The 20,847-nt window shown below is 36.8% G+C and overlaps 1 protein-coding gene across 1 annotated transcript; it reads right to left on the bottom strand.

Annotated features, from left to right (window-relative positions):
- Positions 1-440: 440 nt before the first annotated feature.
- LOC148853251 (Protein kinase superfamily protein) lies at positions 441-16,521 on the bottom strand. Its single transcript, XM_088944960.1, has 6 exons — positions 16,180-16,521; positions 14,968-15,296; positions 14,724-14,859; positions 1,498-1,634; positions 1,257-1,380; positions 441-1,078 (listed from the first exon to the last, which is right to left on the bottom strand). Exons 1-6 carry the CDS (start codon positions 16,229-16,231, stop codon positions 624-626), a joined length of 1,233 nt encoding a protein of 410 aa, XP_088801086.1. The 5' UTR covers positions 16,232-16,521; the 3' UTR covers positions 441-623.
- Between the last annotated feature and the right edge of the window lie 4,326 nt (positions 16,522-20,847).

Consider the following 20,847-nt stretch of genomic DNA (forward strand, 5'->3'; position numbering starts at 1 on the left):
AAAGAACGAACAACATTGCAAATAAGAGATTGCCTCAAGGGGCATGAGAAATAAGAATTTCAAACACTAACATAGACTTGTTTGGGCTTACCTCAAACCGGCCAAGCCGTTAAGACTCAAAAGAAAAACAAAAAGTGCAAATTTTCAAAATGATGCACACCTGCGCTGAAGCGCAAGGCACATCAGGCGCACGAGGTGCGCACCTTTTGAAAGGGGTGCACCTAGGACCTGAGCGAGGCACATACCCCAAAATGCACCTCGCCTATGCGCCTAGGCGCACTCAGGCACCTTTTAAATCACTGAACTACGTTCTAGTGATGGTGTGAAACCACTACCATGACCCCGGTGAGCATGATATGAACAGTACACACCCTACAACTGTAACAACTCCCCACCCTTCTTTTCTCCCCCCTGATTCAGGTACCAACAGGACCAAGGCATCTAGAAAATGAGTTAATAATAGATTTGTAGTCAACATGTACATAAAGTATGAAACATCAAAATGCAGTATCAAGAACATAGTCATGCCTAAATACACATCTCAATACCTTGTTGCAAGGGACAACAAGCACACTTAACATATACGAATATAAGGTTCTCAGAAATCAGAATCTACTCATTACTCATCTAACCCTGCATGCTGCAGGGCCACCTGGAGAATAATTAGGGTTGGGGGACCTACAAGCTACCACATTACCAGCAAACCTACGGTGGATCTGGTGGTCTTGGAGACCCATGCTTGCCAGACCCTGAGTTGAGAATTCACTTAAATCACTGCTTTGCAGTGGCTCCAACGTCTCAACGACGTCGCTCATGAGAGGCCTTGCTTTAGGATTCTGGCTCAGGCAATAGTATGCCAAGCTGCAAGCTTTCTGCGCAGCCCTTACCGAGTACTGATTCTCCAATCTAGGATCGATAATCTGCAGCAATTTTCTCTTGTCATTTAGTTTGGGACGGGCCCAGTCTACTAAGCTCTGTTCCTTGCTAGGACGTGTCTTGTCCACAGACCGCCTTCCTGTCAATAGCTCAAGAAGGACAACCCCAAAGCTGTAAACATCACTCCTTGCAGTCAGGTGACCTGGCAGTACATAAAGGAAAATGAATCAGAAAGGATAGCATGACCCAGTACGGAAGAAAGCAAATGAATAAACAAATCGCAAGAGAACTACAAATACAAAGACATGCAATTTGTTTTTAGAAGTTGGGTGGGGTGGTGGGGGGGTTGGTGTGGACAACTAAACAATTTCAAGCCATACCAGTCATTACATATTCGGGTGCAGCATAACCATAGGTACCCATCACACGAGTTGATACATGTGTTTCGTCACCTTGTGGCCCGGCTTTTGCAAGCCCAAAATCAGAAAGCTTGGCTGTGTAATCCTGCAGTTCGACAAATAACACATGAAATGAAATCAACATGAACATAACCATGCATAAGAAAAAGCTGGCCATGAGAAGAGTTTTGTTGGGTTTTGAGTTCCAAGAAACACCACTAACAGAGTCCAATAGTATATTTGAGGTCTTGAAGTCCCGGTAGATAACAGGCCTTTCTGCATTGTGAAGGAAAGCAAGCCCTTTGGCAGCTCCAAATGCGATCATCATTCTTGTTGCCCAAGATAATGGAACAGCTGCCTCTGGATGCCTCAAGCGAGGAAGCTAATGTCAAATTGAGTAATTCAAATTCTAGGCATCAAGTTCAAAGAAGAAAAATTGGTAAAAGGAACACAGTTTTTAATCATCCAATGAAAAGATGCATGAACATAAAAATATTAAAACCGTAACCCTGGATCTTATGATTGTCACGAAAAATGAAAGCAGGCCTATAAACCATTTTGCAAGCACATGGAACATATTAACTGTAATTATATATAAAACCAGCAAAGCAAAATATAGCCATTTACAAAGAAATTTTGAAACGAAGGGAGAAAACTGTCATTGTGTTCTCATGTCGAGTGTTCCTCAACAGTGATATGTTACACCTTAACCTGTGAGGCAAGGAATCCCGTGAAAGAAACACACCACAACACCACCTGATTGTGGTGTGAAATGGGCAAAGGTTCCCACATCTTTTTGACAGGACAGTAGGGAAGTTAGTCGAAGTGATTAGAATTTAATCAACCACTTAGAGTGTAGGAACATTGACTAGCAAGACTATGTATGTAATTCTGAACACAATGAAAATGAGAAAGATTGTAGCATGATTACAACAGACTAATGTAAGGGAGAGAAAACTGGAGAAATTAATAGCTATAAACCACGATAAACATAAGTAATAGGTATAGAGTGGTGATAATAGCGGAAAAAGATTAAAAAAAAAGTTGTAAATGTTATGAAAATTGAGGATAGAATAATTTTAACTAAACTTTCTTTGGGTGATGAAATCATTAACATAATTAGTGTTTATGCACCTAAGATGAGTTTAGAAGAAAATACCAACGAACAACTTTGGGAAAAATAAATGGACTAATTCAAAAAAAAATAAAAGGAAAGATACTTTTATAGGACGAGATTGAAATATAAAGTGGGGAGAAGTGTAAGGTATGATAGGGTGCATGGAGTGTTTTGGTTTGAGGAGAGAACTAGAGATACAGCATTTGCAATAGCTTGTGATCTAGAAATAGTAAACATATACTTTAAAAAGAATGAATATTTTATAATGTTTAAAAGTAAATCAAACTCAATTTAAAGTAGATTTTTTTCCTTACTAGAACAAAACAATGATATATAAGAATTGTAAAGTTACTCCGAGGGAAAGATTAACCACACAATATAGATTAATGGTGGTAGATGTTCACATTGAAAGACAAAAATAGAAAGGGAGAATAACATAGGTGCTTAAGAATTAGGTGGTTGAATCTAAAGGAAGAAACTAATAAAATGTAAATGACAAACTGATGGTAGAAGGAAAACAGAATTTTCATGAAAAGATTAGTTGTATAAAAAAATAGCATAAGAAATTTAGGAAAATACAAAGAGAAATGGCAATGTGCTAAAGAAATTTAATGGTGGAATGAAGTGGTTCCAAACACAATAAGAGAAAAAAGAGAAATTTATAAATATTGGAAAATGACTAAAAATATGGAAACTCAAAAATATAAAATGCAGAAAAAAGAAGCTAAAAAGAAAGTTTATTTTAAGTATACTAGAAGTGTTACCATAAGCACTAAAGAAGAAGAAAAATGGAATTTATAGACTTGCAAAGATGAGAAAAACAAATATATATATATATATATATATATATATATATATATATATATATATATATATGTATATAGATTTAAATCATGTTAGATGCATCAAAAAGGAAGATCAAAGAACCTTGATAAAGAATGAGAAAATTAAGGAAAAATATTTTAGGAAAAAATTACTGACATATACAGGGTGCAAAGGAAGGAGGGATTGATAACTCTAATATAAGTAGAAATAATAGATAAAAAGACCATTACCAAATACCAATTTTGGTCCCAACTATCTAGGGTCTTGGGAAAGGTTGACATGATAAAATAGACCACTTATGACTAACTAAAGTATTTAATAAGATAATGAAAGGAAAAATCTACAAGGCAAATGGGGAAAAAGCACCATGGTGCCCAAACATGTACATAATTATAATTACTGTTTATAATTAATGAAATTTACTGTAACTTGTCAAAAATAAGTTGCAATGATTATCATGAAACTGAAGTCAAGAACCACACTAGTTAAAGTTTAAGAGAGTGATTAATAGAAAATTGAAACATGAAACAAGTAGATAAGGTAACCAATTTGGTTTTATGATAGGGAGGTCAACCATGGAAGCTAGCTTTCAATTGAAAAGATTGATAAAAAAAGTTTAGGGAAAAATAGGAGAGGTCTTCATGTGCATTCATTAATTTGAGAAAGGCGTATGATAAGGCCTCTGGAAAGGTAATATGGTGGCTTTTGGAAAGAAAAGGTATCAAATAGGTATGTGAACCTAATTAAAGATATGTATGTGGGAGAAACATCAGAGTTTCCAATTAGCTACAGTTTTGGGGGTTGAAAAAGCTGAAGAGATGGGAATTAGTAATTTGATCATTGAAGGTGATTCGAAGATAGTAGTGGGATAGTTGATGAAAGATGAGGGGGTGACTTGGCAGCTTAGAAATGAATTCAGGTGTTTCAAATGGCTGTCAAAAGACATGAATGTTAAAATAAGTTGGGTTAGAAGATCTGCTGACAGCTTGGCATATGGTTTAGCTGAACAAGGGGTTCAAAGACAACAAATGTACTAGGCCCAATTGTAATATAGTGTTGAGTGGCTTTTTTTGTAATGGGTTTGCGAGTTTCTCACAACTTCTTGTTGTAATCCTTTTCTCTTAATGTTTTAATGAATGAATATGGTTTTTGTGTTGCTGCTCAAAAAAAAAAAATTGCAAATGGCATATTTAATGATGGCTATAGAACTAAAGGGAGACAAAGAGAAAGATATCTATTAAAGTATCTTAATTTTCTCCCATTTGGTTTATGAAATTCTTTGCTATGGGTTTTTTAGCCTTAAATGTGCAATTATACTTCTTCTAATGATTCCTTGGAGGTTAATTAACTAATTCCATGTTTCTAGAAAACTTTCCTGATTGTTTGGATTTTCCAAATATCTTAGCAAAACTTAAAACTAAAAAGAATAAATAAAAAGGAAAATTTTATTAAAATGAAAGGATTAGAAGAGAGTGGTGATGAAAAATCACCCAAAAACAAAGCAAAACTGAAATTACAGCAATGAGAAGTAAATCAATTATCACCCCCCCACACACACACAATCCAAACCCAACACCAACACTAACAAAAAACCAGAACCCTGACCAATCCAAAATTCTTTTCCCAATGATGCAAGATGATCATGAAATTCGTGTCCGTCTTCAAAGATTCTTCAATTTCTCTCCTTCCATAACTCAAACAACCCACAAATGGAGTGATGCAACAAACTACACCTTCCTACTTCCATTTAGGATTGACCAATGAGCAAAAACCTCAGTGACTTTAGATCCCACATATCTCTTTTAAACACGGAGAAGTAACCCCAAATAATCTTCGCATGGCAGCAACCATAGCAAAGGTAAAGAACATCTTCATCCTCCCTTAGACATAAAATGAATCTTCCTACTAGCTGAATGCCCCCTACTTTTAAAAGCCTCCACCCTTGGCCACTGTTGAGAATATGCAATACGATGAAAGGGCTTTTTTGGTTTTTTTATTTCCTCTTTGTTTTGGGCACCCAAGTAAGGGAAAACTTGTACTTTCAACAACATTATAAATTTTTAGTCTCTGGTGTGAACAGTAACTCGAGACGCACCTTCGTAACATTTCTCTTCTTCTCCCTTCTCCCTTCTCCTTTCTCTTCTTCTTCCTTTGTTTCTAGGCTTCACCTTAAACAACTTGGTATCAGAGCTCATCTGGATTCAAGGTAGGCTTCTGCTGGTGTCCGTTACCCTAGAGGCAGCCTGCTGACATCAGACCGCCGCCAGATGATGTCAGCAGCCTGTACAAGCGATGGCAACCATTCTTGAAATTGGTATGGTTCAAATTGCCCTAAATTTAGGGGTTTTTTGGTATAGGTTTCACCTCTGTGCAAAACCTCTGTGATTTGTTATGATTTTTCCAAAAAGAAATTCAGAAAACTCAGATTCAAGTTTGAGGCTGTTTCTCCTTAAAACCAATTTTATTTGGCTTGTTTTATATTTCTAGGAAGACGGGAAGTGGTCCCATAATTTTCTGAAGCCTAGGAATTTTTTGGGGTTTTTTCTTCTTCCTATATTTTGCTCCTAGGCTATTCTTGGGGCTGTTGTTGCTTCTTAGTCGTATGTTGGCTCTTCCTTTGGCCTTGTTGTGTCATTGTGTGTCAGTGGTGCATAGGAACTCTTTGTGACTTTTAAAATTATTCATAGTTAAGGAATGGAAGCTTCTAAGGATGTTCACTCGGTTCCCGGAGTGCTTCCAGGAACCATCAATACCTCTAGTGGCATGATAACCACTATGAAACTTGATGGAACCAACTTCCTGGAATGGTACCAATATGCTAAGCTCACCATTGGAGGAAGAGCCGAAGAGGTAAGTTGGGTTTTATCACCAGAAAGGAAATCAAGCCTAAATTAGAAGACCCAAAGTTTGCTAAATGGTAGCAAGACAACCTCATGGTAATGTCATGGCTGGTTTCTTATCCACTGCTAAGGATATTTGGGATAGCATCATAGGGTCATGACTACCATTTCTCAAGCCAAAAACACTACTTAGATTTCTTAGCTTTGTAGGGAAGCCTGCAGTTTGTGTCGGGGAGAGGACTATATAGCTATGTATTTCTCCTCCTTACAGTCCTTGTAGGAAGAAATGGATCATTTGAAGGACTTAGAATGAAAAGATCTAGAAGATGGGGAGCGATATAGGAAATATGTTGAGAATAACAGGGTTTTTGATTTTTTGGCAGGGTTAAACTCTGAATTTGACTTTACTCGACAACATATCCGGAGTGCAAACATTGTTTCTCTTGTTGCTGCTTACTCCCAAGTGTAGGGTGAGGAGAGTAGGAGGCAGCCATGATGACATCTCCCATGGTCGAACATTCAGCTTTCATGTCCTCTAAGCCCAGGAAAGGCAATAGTAAGTCTATAATCATTGACAGGTCTGATGATGTGATTTGTGAATATTGCAAGAAGCCCAGACATAGGACAAATGTTGGAAGCTTCATCCTCACCTGAAGCCTGAAAAGTTTAAGACAGGAAAGAAGGGCAATGCACACTTGTCTGTAGTTGGTAATGGTGTTCAGCCACCTGTTCCTATGACTTCCTCTCAGGAGTCTTCTGATCTAATGGATAAACTAAGAGGCCTCTTGTTGCACTTGGAGAAGAATGGGACATCCTCTTGTTCTAGTAATCCTTCCAATGCATACGCTAAGTCAGGTACTGCACTTGCTTGCCTCTCCACTAATAACCCATGAATTGTTGACTCTGGAGCCAATGCCCACATGACTGGTATGTCTTCTTCTTTTTCTTCCTACACATTGACCACTGGGAAAGGTAAAGTACTGTGCCCTGGTAACCCTTGCTTAGCTAGAGAATCGGAAAAAGTATTGGCTGTCCTCCTCACCCACTGGATTCTCAATATCATGTTCCTTGTCAGCCATTTAAATTTCTTCATCTCATTCTTGTAGGCCCAAATTACACCTTCGGTTCCTTTAACCAACACACCACCACCTTAGAATCCATTTTAATTACCAGCTTCTCCAAACTTAACTCACTTGCAATTTGTATACTTGTAGAACTGCAAGCAACTCGGTTCTAGTAGTCTTGCACCCCTATCAGGCCTGAGTCAAATTAAACTTTGGCAGATGCAGCTTGGGTAATTTGGGAGAATCTGGAATAGGAGATGCTATTAGAGATCACAACGGAAGCATTGTGGCACTATTTTCAAGGACTCTAAAGTTGAGGTATGTTCTAGTAGAGGGGGACTCAAAGGTGATGGTGCAATGGCTACATCAAAACAAGCAAGACCCTTGGCAATATTGGTATCACTTGAAGGAGCTGACAAACTTGGTGGCTAAAATAAATGTATGCTTCACTTGGACCTGTAGATCAGCAAATGTGTTAGTCGATGCAATAGTTAGGCAAGGGGTGATCGGGGGAATAGGGAACAGGTTCTCTGTTGTAAGAGACTAAATGTAGGGTAAGGAAAATGCCTCAAAAGAGTGAACACTCAATTATTTGAGATGCTTGGCATTCTGTAAATACCCATTCTTTCTTCTGAATATTAATAAATTTTCAGAGTTGTCAATGAAAACATTTCACTTTGTGATTTATAGTTGCATAGAAAGTACAAAACAACCATCAAACAGTATCAAATGACATGAAGATTCATTTTGGAAAAAAAAAAAACAACAGAGAAAAGAAAACTCCAGAATTTGTTATAGACATTTTATCAAAACCCTGGTTGCTGGCCAGATGGGTGCTGATGCCATCTTCAGCTAGCTGACATGAAAAGATCTGAAAGAGATCGGTGATAAGCAGTGGCTGATAACCCCTGGCCTAATACCAAATAGAATGTGATAGATATTAAAAAAACAGAAAAGAAAGTGAGAGAATAGAATAGAGAGGAAGAAAAGCCTATTTGTTGAAGAGATGAAGCAAAATTAGGGTTTCACAACCCATCTCACATTAGTTACTATTTGGTTTAAATCAATGACAAAAAATGCCCCTGCCCATCATATTACATATATTGCCCTGATACAAGATCTTGGTCTCGCTGGATAGAAAAATAACTTATTCAGTAATACTAGGGGTGCAACTTGGGCAGGTTAGGCTGGGTTCAGGGCCAACCCTGGTCTTGACCTAACCCAAGGTCAAAGCCAAAATCGTGTATTTAAGCCTTTCATTTGGGCTTTACAGTCCAATTAGAAATAGAATAAAGAAAAATAAGCATTAAATAATACAGACATACATTTTTCATACATATAATTTGAAAAAAAAAGACGGATGCATAAAATGTGTGCTTCAACATGTCTGTGCATAAGTGTAGGCCCATATTATAAACTCTAGATTGTATTTAGTAGTGTAAATAAGTATACATACATATATGCATAACTTAAGCAGTTGGAAAATTTTAACACTTTCAAAGAATGACTAGGTGCAATGCTTGGAGGAACTGATTGGCCAATTTTCGGTATCAGTAAAATTGAAAAGAAAAGAGGATAGAATTTGTGAATAAACCCTAGTTGATTCTAGGTCAAAGTAGAGAAGAAGGAAGAAGAAAGAAAAGAGAAAGGAGAAGAATGTTCGGCCAGACTAAAAGAGAGAATGTGAAAAAATCACTCTCCTAGCCGACCCACTTGGATTTTATTCATAAAACTTGGATTTACAAGAAAGACAGTTTTGTCCCTCATATAAGATGGGACACATAACTTAAACTCAGATACAATAGACCTTTCACTTTCAAGAAGATAAACCAGAATGACCAAAATACCCGACTCGAGCACTCTAACAGAATTGAATGGGTGCTAAGCAGCGTGGATAGTCCAAACTCCTATAGGGAAAGGAATGAATTTTGGGAGACTTGGGATCAAATCCCGCCTGCACCTGGGTTGGGGAATGGACTACCCCCTTTTGTGTAGCCCCTTCAAAAGAATTAAAAAAAAAAAAAAGAGCGAACTTTGGGAAGAACTAGCAGCTATAAGAGGACTTCGGGACGGGCCTTGGTGCTTGGGTGGTGACTTCAATGTGATTAGATTCTCTTATGAAATAAACAATCCAAATGACAGAATCACCACCAGTGTGAGAAAATTCAATCCTTTTATGGAGTCCTTTGAATCAAGGGTACTGACTTTGTTACGAACTAAATTTACTTGGTCAAATTTTCAAGAGGAACCCTTGTGCTCAAAATTGAACAGATTTTTGTTTTCTTCAAATTAGGAGGATGGTTGGAGAGTTTCAAATCATGGGCCATCTAATGCTGTTGCCGACGCCTTATCGCAGGATGAAGAATTTCAAATCATGGGCCTATCTCAACTACAGTACCCACTCTTGGAGAATTTGAAGGCCGAAGCCCAACAGGATCCGGATCTGGCCCACATCAGAGCAATTTGCTCAGCTGATCCAGCCTTTCATCCGGCCTATTCTCTACAAGGTAATGCACTGTTCCATAAAGGGTGTTTGGTTATATCTGCTAAATCAGTCTATCTGCAGGATCTACTCAAGTTATTTTATGTCTTAGCCCACTCAGGGGCTTTACGAACCTACCGGAGGTTGGCTCAACACTATTACCGGAAGGGTATGAAAAGAAAAGTCTATGAGTATGTGCAGCAATGTCAGGTGTGCCAGCAACAGAAATATAGCACCCAACTGGACTGCTACAACCTCTGCCCATTCTGGCCCAAGTATGGGATGACATCACCATGAATTTTGTTTCAGGGTTGCCCAAGTCTGGAGGAAAATCAGTGATCTTAGTGATTGTTGACAAATTGAGCAAGTATGCCCACTTTGTGGCTTTACAACACCCATATACTGCCTCCTTGGTAGCCAAGGTCTTTATTCAAGAGGTGGCCAAGTTACATGGGACCCCCCAGACCATCTCGACCGACCGGGACCCACTCTTTATGAATAAATTCTAGGAAGCATACTTTCAAGCCCAAGGGTTGAACTACTATACAGCACTAGTTACCACCCTCAGACAAATGGACAATCGAAAGTCATAAATAGGTTCCTCGAAACTTATCTCAGATGCATCCTCCCTTGGTTTCCATAAGAAATCCTTCGTGAACTTCTCTAGTTGTCTTGCTATCCTTGTCGGGATGCAAAAGGTTGAAAGGAAGTAAATGGGTAGATTTGCTAGTGTGGCCCTAATCAAGGTGATTCTTCCCCCTAAGGATAAATAAGTTTTCCTTCAAGAGGACAGTTTATTTTGCAAACCTTTCAACCACTGACTTCCAGAATCCTTTTGTCCTCAGGTCCCCCCCCCCAAAGGTAAGCCTAGGTAAGTAAAGATCAACTTCCAATCTCATAGCCCAACACCTCTACAAAGCTCAAAAGCTCCTCTTCCTCCACGTTAATTCCAGCAATTCTGCTTTTGTTCCAATTAATCCTCAAACTAGAAATACCCTCAAAGGTCTCAATTGGCAACTTTAGGTTTCTCACCATTTCCAACTCAATGTTCTCGCAAAATAGAATTGGTCCCTTTTGACCCTCCAACCCCTAGAGGAAGGGAGAAATGGGACCCCATCTTAGACCTCTCTTAGCCAGGAAGAAATCTTTGGCCACTCCGTTAATAAGAATGGAACAGCGTACTGATTTAATGCAGCCTTTAATATATGCACACACACATAAAAACCGGTCCTGCCACATCTACAGGCCTCTCCTTTCTCCCCACCCCTTCTCTATTTTTTGGTTTTCTTGGGTTTCTTTATTTTAAAAAATAACTTAAGTAGCCAATTATCTTAAAGACTTTCATCTCTCCTCATTAATTTTTTTTATCAGTCTCTCATTAATTTACCATTAACTATCTCTTCTCTTTCTCATTAACTCTAGTTATCTCTCCTCATTAATCATGCCATTAACTCTCTCTCCAATAACTACACTAATTCTCTCTCCTCTCAATTACTTTATTAAATTGTTTAAAATTCATTGCCTATTTTTTCTTTTTTTTCTTTTTCTTTTTTCTTTGAATGAATAATAAACAAAACACCCTTTGCTTAGGGGTGATCATTTAAGCCTAGCCCAGAACCAGACCTGAGCCCACAAATTTCAAGATTGGGCTTGGGCCTAATACGTCAAGCCCAGCACAAGCCCAACCCAACCCACAAACAAACAAAAGTTTAAAACTTAGTTAATAAATAATATTATAAATAGTTAAATCACCCAAACATTATGCTTGGGTCGGACATAGGAGGCACTTTACTTCAATTTCACTTAACAAAGCCCATGCATCGTATAGTCCCAACTAGAAATCTATACACACGCCAACACAAGGGAGGAAGTGCTTTTTTCTCCTTTTTTATTTTTTTTATTTTTTTTATTTTTTATTTCATGTCATATTACCAAAATAACCAATCACAAGTGTTTCCCACCAATTGTTAGCATTCAAATGGTTTGAATGCCAAGAGTTATCATCCTTTCGGACATTTGTCAGGACTCGGGAGGGAGAGAAAGGGGGAGAGAGAGAGAGAGAGAGAGAGAAAGATTTAATTGGTTATTGTTATAAGTTATAATTTAAAATCCAATAACTAAAATTAATAAAAAGTATTAAACTTTAGCAAGCCTTCATCTAACAATTAATAAATATCAAGAAAGTAATAAACTTAGTAGTTTATAAATTAAAATACATATGAATTCCATTTAAAATAACTAATATTAATAGAAAAATTAAAACTAATAAATAAATAGTAAAAAATATTAAGTAATAAAAACAAGACCATTTGCATTCCATGTAAAAACAATAAAAATAATAATCTCTCAATTGTAAATGTCATAAGGCTCCTCCTTAGGGATGATCATTTATGAGCTAGACCAGCATAGCTAGATCTACAAATTTCTAGGCTCAAGCAACTATTTTATCTTCTGGGTAGGCCCAACTTAGATCCACACCAAGCCCACACATACTGCGAGCTAAGCAACCCCTAAGCTTGACCTAGAAGTTATATACATATATGGTAAACATCATATATAATATTTAAATAACAAACCATTTCCATTCCATATAAAAGTAGTAAAAAATAATAATGGCCCAATTAGAAATGTCACAAGGCTCCTTTCCTTAGGGATGATCATTTATGACCTAGACCAAGCTAGCTAGACCTACACATTTTAGGGCTTAGGCAACTATTTTCTTTTGGGCTAGGCCTACTAGCTCGGATTTGCACGAAGCAAACACATAATGCAGGCTAGGCCCAAGCAAAGCAACCCCTAATCTTGACTTGGAGGTTATATACATATATTGTAAATATTATATATAATATATAGATAACAAATCTTATATAGATATATGGTAGAATATATTAATATGAAGATAACAAATTACTGATAAAAAAAAACGATAACAAATTTTTATATGTTTTCCTATAATTGACTAAAACTAAATAAAAACTTCAATTTGTAAACATTCATAGTTTTATAAACATGGGCAAGCCTATCCCTATCCCAAGCTCAGACTAGGGGTGGGTTCAAGCTGGGTTGAGCCAAATATTTGGCTATTCAAGCTTAGCTCAGGAAAAAAAAAAAAGAACATGAGGCTCGAGCTCAAGCTAGAGACTTGAGATCGAATTCGACTAGACTCAAAAGATCATATGTTGAGTTTGGTTTGGCTCAAGCTTTACGATGAGCCAAGCTTCATATGAAAAATAAAAAGTTAGACATGAAAAATATTATACATATAAAAAATAAAAAGTATACATATAAAATTTTAAAAATATTATATATATATATATATATATATATATATACACACATGATCAGCAACACAGAAATGATTTCATTAATAAAAATTAGGCATCAGTACAACAAGACGTTGTGAAAAGAGAAGAGAAACACAGCTATAGAAGGCTAACTCCCCCAAGATATTACAATTGAGCCCAATATAATTGAGTTCTTTGCACCCCTTGCCTAGCTAGAACACTATTATGTATAATATAAGCTTGATTATGTTCACGAGTTTCACGAGTTGAGCTTCATTGGGCTCAATCTTGACTCAAAGCTCAATTTAGACTGAGCTGAATCGAGATTTTCATAAGCCGAGCTTGAATAGCTCATGAAAAGCTCAGATCATGTCCACCGCTAGCCCAAACAAATATTATCAAGCTTGGGATGTAGGTCAGGCCAAGCACAGGAAGCTTTAAAAATTGTTAATACACTATGAAAATCCAACCCACGATCTTTTTTTTTTTTGTTCATTAATGCGGGCACCCCATCCCCCATATCATAACCCCACAACCCTAGGTGGTAGTAGAATTCAATCCCAATCTGCTAGAACAAGCTAGCGGCCATACCAATTAAACCACCCATTAGTTGGGTGGCTCAATACCAGCTTGACCCATGTTCATCTAAACTTCTACTTTAATTTCATGGGCTCTTGCTTCAATTTCACTTAATAAAACTTGTGCATCGCATGGGTCCCAACTAGTACATACATACAAACAAGATGGGGCAATTTTTATTATTTATTATTTTTATATTTTCATTATTTCATTCCTTGATCGTTTCTTTTGTGCCTATAAGCTATGATTGTCAATATGGAAAGGGCATGGATGGAGTTGTCAAATAACTTGTACTAAAATTGGAGTATCCAGCACACATGGCACCAATATGGATATATGGGTATAATAGCCAGTAAAGCATTATTTTTCTCTTTTGAACTTAGTCTATGGATAAATTGAACCAACCATAATTTGAGTACCTTCTAAATGTTGAAACAAGTTGAAGATGTTTCTAATGCTAGCACTTGATCATAGTAGATGGTTCGTAAAAACCATGGTACTGAAGATTTTCTGTCATGGTTTATCAAGTTCACATAGCATTTTATTAGTGTAAGTATAAACCAATCTAAAGAAACTAAGAACATGGCATCTTTGACCTGCTTGGAAGCTACATTATTGACATCATTGAACTAGAAGGAAATGTAGCAGGCAGAAGATTACTCTATTTATAAGACATAGAAGCCCCATTTGTATTGCAATGTTACAACATGCTACAAGATTGATGGATATTGAAAACAATGTCTATCTTTACTAAACCATTACAAGTAGTAAAATCTTGTACTTCTGCTTCAGTTTTCATTTCCCTAGCAAGTCACAACTTCTTTTCTTCTAGAAATTTACATACCAATCTCAATACTTATGAATTGGCTAATGTTGTTGCTTGGGTTATCAAGACTTTTTTTCTTCTCTTTTTTCTTTTATTTTTTCTCATTGCAAGCACATGGCTTGAGTAATGAAGACTGATTTATATTTTCTAGAATATTTTCTGGAAAGCATTAGAAATGGCAAATGACAATGTATGGGAGAACAAGCAGATTTAGTATAGTCTCTTATAAGGAAGCGCTTTTTCGCCTTTTTTTCCCCTTTTGAATGGCGTCCTCTCTACACATTCTTAGCATTCTTTCTGTTATTTCCTTGTTCAATAAATTCTCATTATACTACAAAAAAGATCAAAGCTATCAAGCCACTTCACGATGTTTCAATGACGATTAATAATAATTGAAAATACAAACCAATGGGAAGAAGAATAAGAAAATACTTCGAAACAGGTGGTTCTCAAGGCTGCCCCTGAACATGAACTCATATACAAGCAATCTATGATCATCCTCACAACAGTACCCGATCAGCTTGACCAGATTTGGATGTCTAAGCTGCCCTAGAAAATTAACCTCTGTCTGAAACATCAAACACAAGAGACAATCAAGCAACAATATGTGAAAAAAAGAATTAAAGGAAATAATAATGATCACATAAAGTTATTGATACCACTATCATCAACTTACAAGCCATTCTCGATGGCCTTGATGGCCATCCTTGTTAAGCACCTTCACAGCAACTGGGAGAGATTTGAGGCCAACTCTCACATTCTCATCTATGTATCCTTTGTACACAGTCCCAAACCCACCTTCACCAAGGATGTAATCTGAACGGAAACTCTTAGTGATGGTCTCAAGTTCAAATAATGTGAAGGCAATCACATGGGTATATAACATGGCATTCTTTCTTAAGTCCTCAATGTTTCGCGGGGTAGAAGAATCACTCAAGTCTGAGAAGGAACGGTTATGCCTCTTCTCAGAAGTAATGTTCTTAGCAGGCAAAGGTACTTGCTGCACTGCATATATTAAAGAAAAAAAAAAAAGGAAAAGATCAGATAAGAAACCCCGATTCAATCCAGAAAATAATACCATCATATTTAGAAATAGCCCATGAACATGTAAGTTTCAACCAATATAAGAAGATGATTAAATTTATGAAATCATTGGAATGGAAAATAAGCATATAAATAAGGATTTTTACCGGTTATTCAAAACATTATTGCAATAATAGGCGAAAGGAGTTGACAAACCTACCCAAAGAAAAGTAAATAAATAAATTCTATAGTTCACGTTTAGTACATGTAGCCATGAACGATCCGTAGGAAACGGTGGGGATTACCAAATGTTGTCAAATTGCCATGTTCTCAAGAAACAACCTACCTACATTTTAAATTTTCCAAAAAAAAATGTGAAAAGAAGATACGAAAGGAAACCCCTTCTCTGGCATACTTTCAACTCTTCAGCCAAAAAAAAAAAAAAAAAGTAAGAACACAGGAAACCCTAAACCCTCAAAAAAAAGGATAATTACTGAAAAGATTTGTTTACATACAATGATAAAAGTGGAGTCCCGATCATCTCTGATCATATGTTAGATTAAAACAAGGAAAGCGCATTAAGGGTTAGAGTGAGAAAACAAAAAATTGGTAACATGCATGGTGGGATTAGGGGGTTCCCGCCTCCCATCATAAATGGATCCAATTCAACTCAATTAAAGCTACTACTGTTAAGACAATTGCAATGCATCTCATATTACTATAGCAACTACCAAGCAGAAGTGCAATTCAGCTCCCCACAGACACACAAAAATCAGAATCTCCAATAGCAGCAGGCAAACAGATGAATTGGAGAGGTAGTTCAGAAATATAGATAGAGACGGAGAGAAAGAGAGAGAGAGAGTACCTTGAGCATGAGCAACAACAGCTGATTCCTCTCTAGTACCGCAATTACCCATCTCCACCTTGTTCCTGTTGTTTCCCTGACCTAGCCCAGAGTCTCATTCTTCGCCACCGCCTCCCTCCCCTCCGCCCCTCCTCCTCCTCCTCCAATCTCTATGTCTCTATCTCCGACGCCTCTGTTCACCTCCTCCGATCCCTCCGCTCTCCCTCGCCGTCGCCGCAGATGATCTTTAGAAGTTTTTCCGTTCAATACAGCATACCCCACTACCCAAATCCAACACTCACTTCACTCTCCTCTCCTTTACTTTTCTCTCTCTACCACGCTATTATATACAGAAAGAAAATTATTTGTTTATTTTAGACAAAAAAAAGAAAGAAAAACTCGCTTAGGTCTGTCGTAAACTCGTAACCGATCTGGACCTCATAACTTGCCATTTGTTTTACCCATCAATCAAAAATATTAAAAAAAAATGAAAATCTTGCCATTTGTCTTAGATCAAGACTCTTCACAAACTGGGCAAAAAAAAAGGACTAGATGGGTGTTGTGTGATTAATTACAAATAAAAATAAGGGCATTTGGACAACGATGCATGGATCAATCAATGGTCAAAAACATATCAAACCTTTCAATTAGCCGTCCTCTGTCCCATACGCGAATCAATCCCTTTATTTATTTTATTAGTTTTATATTATATTGGAGAGGGTGAATGTGAAGACTGAGGAGGGTGTATGCGACTCTCACCTTCTTCATTTCATCTCTCTCTCTCTCTCTGTAGTCTGTACTGTACAGTGTACACCAGTAACACGCTCCTCCGAATTTCGAATTTCCCCTCGCTGCTCCATCCATAATTCGATATCCAGGTAGAGGATAGTCCGATCCGACTCCGAGTCTCTCCCTATCTCCCTTCTTTCACCGCTTCACCGCTTGCTTCAAAGTTCAAGTTCAAAGTTGAACCGCGAGGCGAGAGGAGAGAGACCAGACCAGACCAGACCAGATTCCTTCCGCTTTAATTAAGAGCCAACTGAGCAAAGTTCTCTCCCCACACTACCTTTTCTACTGCGTATTTTCATGGGTCCCACCATGTGTCCCCTTGCCGCGTTTCTACCTAGCCAAGCGTTCCTGTTCCGTTCTTGGTTATCAAATGACCTCAAAGTTTTCCTCTTCACGTGTAATACGGTTTAACAGCACCGCGACTCGTATCAAGCGGGACCCGTGCAATCTACGGGATTTCTCAAGTAAAACAACAACAATCGATAACTATTGGAAGAAATGCAATATTATTTAAAATAGTTTGTTTTTACTTTAATAATTTATTAATTCAGTAATTTGAATTAATTATATCAATGATTTTTAATAAAAATAATAAATTACTGTCAATTACTTAATAAAACAATTATTTTTCCATATTATATGTTAGTTTTCTATTTTGTTTATTTTACTTTATTAATGATTAAATGGTATAAATTTCTGTAAATATCATTTAAATATTTAAAATACTTAAATATTATTAAATATACAAAATTAGGTTTGTAGTCATAATTCTATAGACTAACTTTTTTGCCATAATTAAATTAATGTAAGCCCAAGCTCGAGGTTTAAGACTTTGGATTGGGCTTTGGTTGATCTTCAATCTGACCCAACCCACACAAGTTACACACTTGCACCCTTAAGAACAATGTGATATTTATAATTGGACTGAACCGATGAGGGGTGATTTGGCCCAACCTACTCATGTATGGATACATGGAAGCAACCTGCCAATTGGACCTTTACTCGGCACTTTCTACCACCTCAGCAGGCCAAGTCACCTCGGGTACCTCGGGAACCTTGGCCAGGACCGAGGTCCGAGCAGCTCGCGATGGCCCAATCTGTCGATGTGACACATAGCCATCTTCTAGAAGCAAGGCTAACTGTCTCCAAGCTCTCCAGGATCACATCAAACAAATGTAGGTCTTATCCCTATCCAGCCCAGATCGGACAAACTCAATAAGCCTTATCAGCTAGCACGAAGTCCTCCTCCTGGTGCAAAGCAGATTCCTAACAATGTAGGCAGGAGATCTTGGAGGCATTTCATGAGACATACGACAACTCACCTATTTAAGGGCATCAACTTCAACGACATAAGGTACACGCGATTATTTGCTTACTAACCTACTAAACATACAAGCTTTCAATTCGCACTACCCAGTACTAACTTAAGCATCAGAGTGCCCACACTAGGCAAGCCACCCCAGGTACTCTGAGCATCCCTTTCTTGTTGTTCGACCCGTCAGCTAAGCAACCAAAGTTTGAACTGCCCTCCAGCTAGAAGCTTCCAGATTGCGTGCAATTATGAACCAAACTAAGTACAACCAATACATGCATTATTTTTGGGTTTTAACTATTTTTAGATACAAATTATTAGTATTGAAGTTAAAGGAGATATATGGGATCAGCTACCCCCTTTTGTGTAGCCCAATGAACCCAAGAAAAAAGATCTTGAGCCAAATTTTAATAGTGTATTAATAGTTTTCAAGGCTGCCTAGCCCCGCCTGGCACATACCCAAGCATAATAATATTTGTTTGGGATTGCGACGAGGACAGGTTTGTCTATGTTACAAATTAAAAACTTTATGTAATTTCATTCTATTATAAAAATATATAAAACATTATCTAAATATTAATATAAAAATTATTATCTAAATACTATATAATAGTATTTACCATATATGCAACTTCTAGTATGAGCTTAGGGGTTACTTAATTTGGGGCCTATCAACAGGATTGTCAATAAACTCTGAGATCTAATATAAAATTCAACTCTAAATCTGATTATCCTAAGTAGATTTGGATGTTAGAACTTTTATCTGATTAATAATCATATTGGATGTGAATTTAACCCCATCCTATTTGATTAAAGTCCAAGTCCAATAAAAAGTAATATTTTATGTATATATAGTATAATTATGAAAGGAGAGAAAGAATAAAAGTATAAAGATGTTATCTTTTGCTAGGAATGGCAATGGGGTAGGTTCGAGGCGAGGGTCATATTCCCTATCCCTGACTCGATCCCTATCGAGGATAAAAATTGTCCTCCATCCCCAATCCCCGATGGGGGCGGGTTCCTCGTAGGGACCCAAATCCCCAAAATTTTTTAGTTAATAATATTTTTCTAAAAAAATGATTTTACTTAAAATTAATAAAATTTTAAAATATAAATACTATTTTAAATATATTTTGATATATATATATATATAAATAATATAAATAATATCATATATATAATAATATATATTTAATATGAGTTGAGGCGAGGCAGGGACCTCATTCCCTATCCCCAACCCCAACCCTGGTCGATGATCCCTATTAATCCCCGTCTCCGTCCCTGTCCCTGCCCTGCCAAAGCAATCCCCATCCCTGACCCCATCAGGTCGAGGAAGTCATGTACCCGTCAGGGATAGGGGAAATAGGCATCCCTATTTATTGCCTACTCTCTCTCTTTCTCTCTCTTCAATTAAATAAAACAAAAAAAAAGAAATCCATCATTGTTTCTTCTATTTTACTTTCCATATTGAATCTTTATCATATAAAGGTAATAACCTTCTCTTGCTACTAATTGATATGAAATTAATATATTAAATACTTATAATATGACTTTTGAAAATAATGAAGTTAATATATGAGAAAGATGTAATGATTTGTTACATTTTTAGAGGAAATTTAACGTTCTTGATAAAGTGAATATTCTTCAATTAATATACTTGTTGAATGAATGGTATATAAAACTAGGGAATTTAACCAAAAAAATAGTTCTTTGTATTATAAAAATCTTATCACTTAGCGCCCACCTAGGTGACTTTGGCACTCCCACTATGACCCAGAATTGCCTAGACACCTTTAGAACTATGTGAAGAATAATATTTTGAATTTCATGTGAAGAATAATTGATAGCTTATGTATTTTTACATATCTTAATAAAGTAATTGGAATATTTTTGTTTGTTCATGTTATTTTACTTAATTATTTCTTAAATATAACAAGGAATAATAGAAAATTAGATGCAGGTTCTAAACCCAACCCACCTTATCCTCAAATGTGGGGAGGGTAAGGTCAGGGAGGTTTTGCATTTTCATGTGTGGGAAGAATTTGGATTCTCAAAATCCAATCCGCTACAAATTTTGGGGTGGACACAAATTGAGAGGTTTAGAAGACAGGTAGGATCTAGAATTTACAAAACTCTCCCTAAACCTATCCCATTGCCATCCCTACTAGAGAGGCTAAGGGTCTTTTGCCACAAACTTCATATAGCCCTCTTTCTTCTTGTTTTTTACATATGTGGTTATATTTTGTTCAAAAGACAAAACTACTATTTTTTCGCAAAACACTATCTTTTGATAAATTTTTTTGTTAAATCTTTTAATAGTTATCAAATTTGCTTTTTATGTCCTAGTAATGAGCGATTCCATATCATTAGTGAATAGGGATGGTAAAGACTTTTCAACAATGGATGCCATCACAGTGTTCCCCTTGCATTCTTTAGATGTGCCACTGGTGTGTTTCACAAGCGTCTTGTTTTACAAGTGGGCCCTAATTCACAAATTTTTCATTTCACCTATATTTTCAAGAAATACAAAAAAATTGAGATGCAAGATGATTAGGTGTTTAAAGTGATTTCACTTAATACTATAATAT

This window comes from Nelumbo lutea, chromosome 5 (genome assembly GCF_056320005.1).
Source record: "Nelumbo lutea isolate HS-2025 chromosome 5, American lotus-T2T, whole genome shotgun sequence".
NCBI lineage: Eukaryota > Viridiplantae > Streptophyta > Magnoliopsida > Proteales > Nelumbonaceae > Nelumbo > Nelumbo lutea.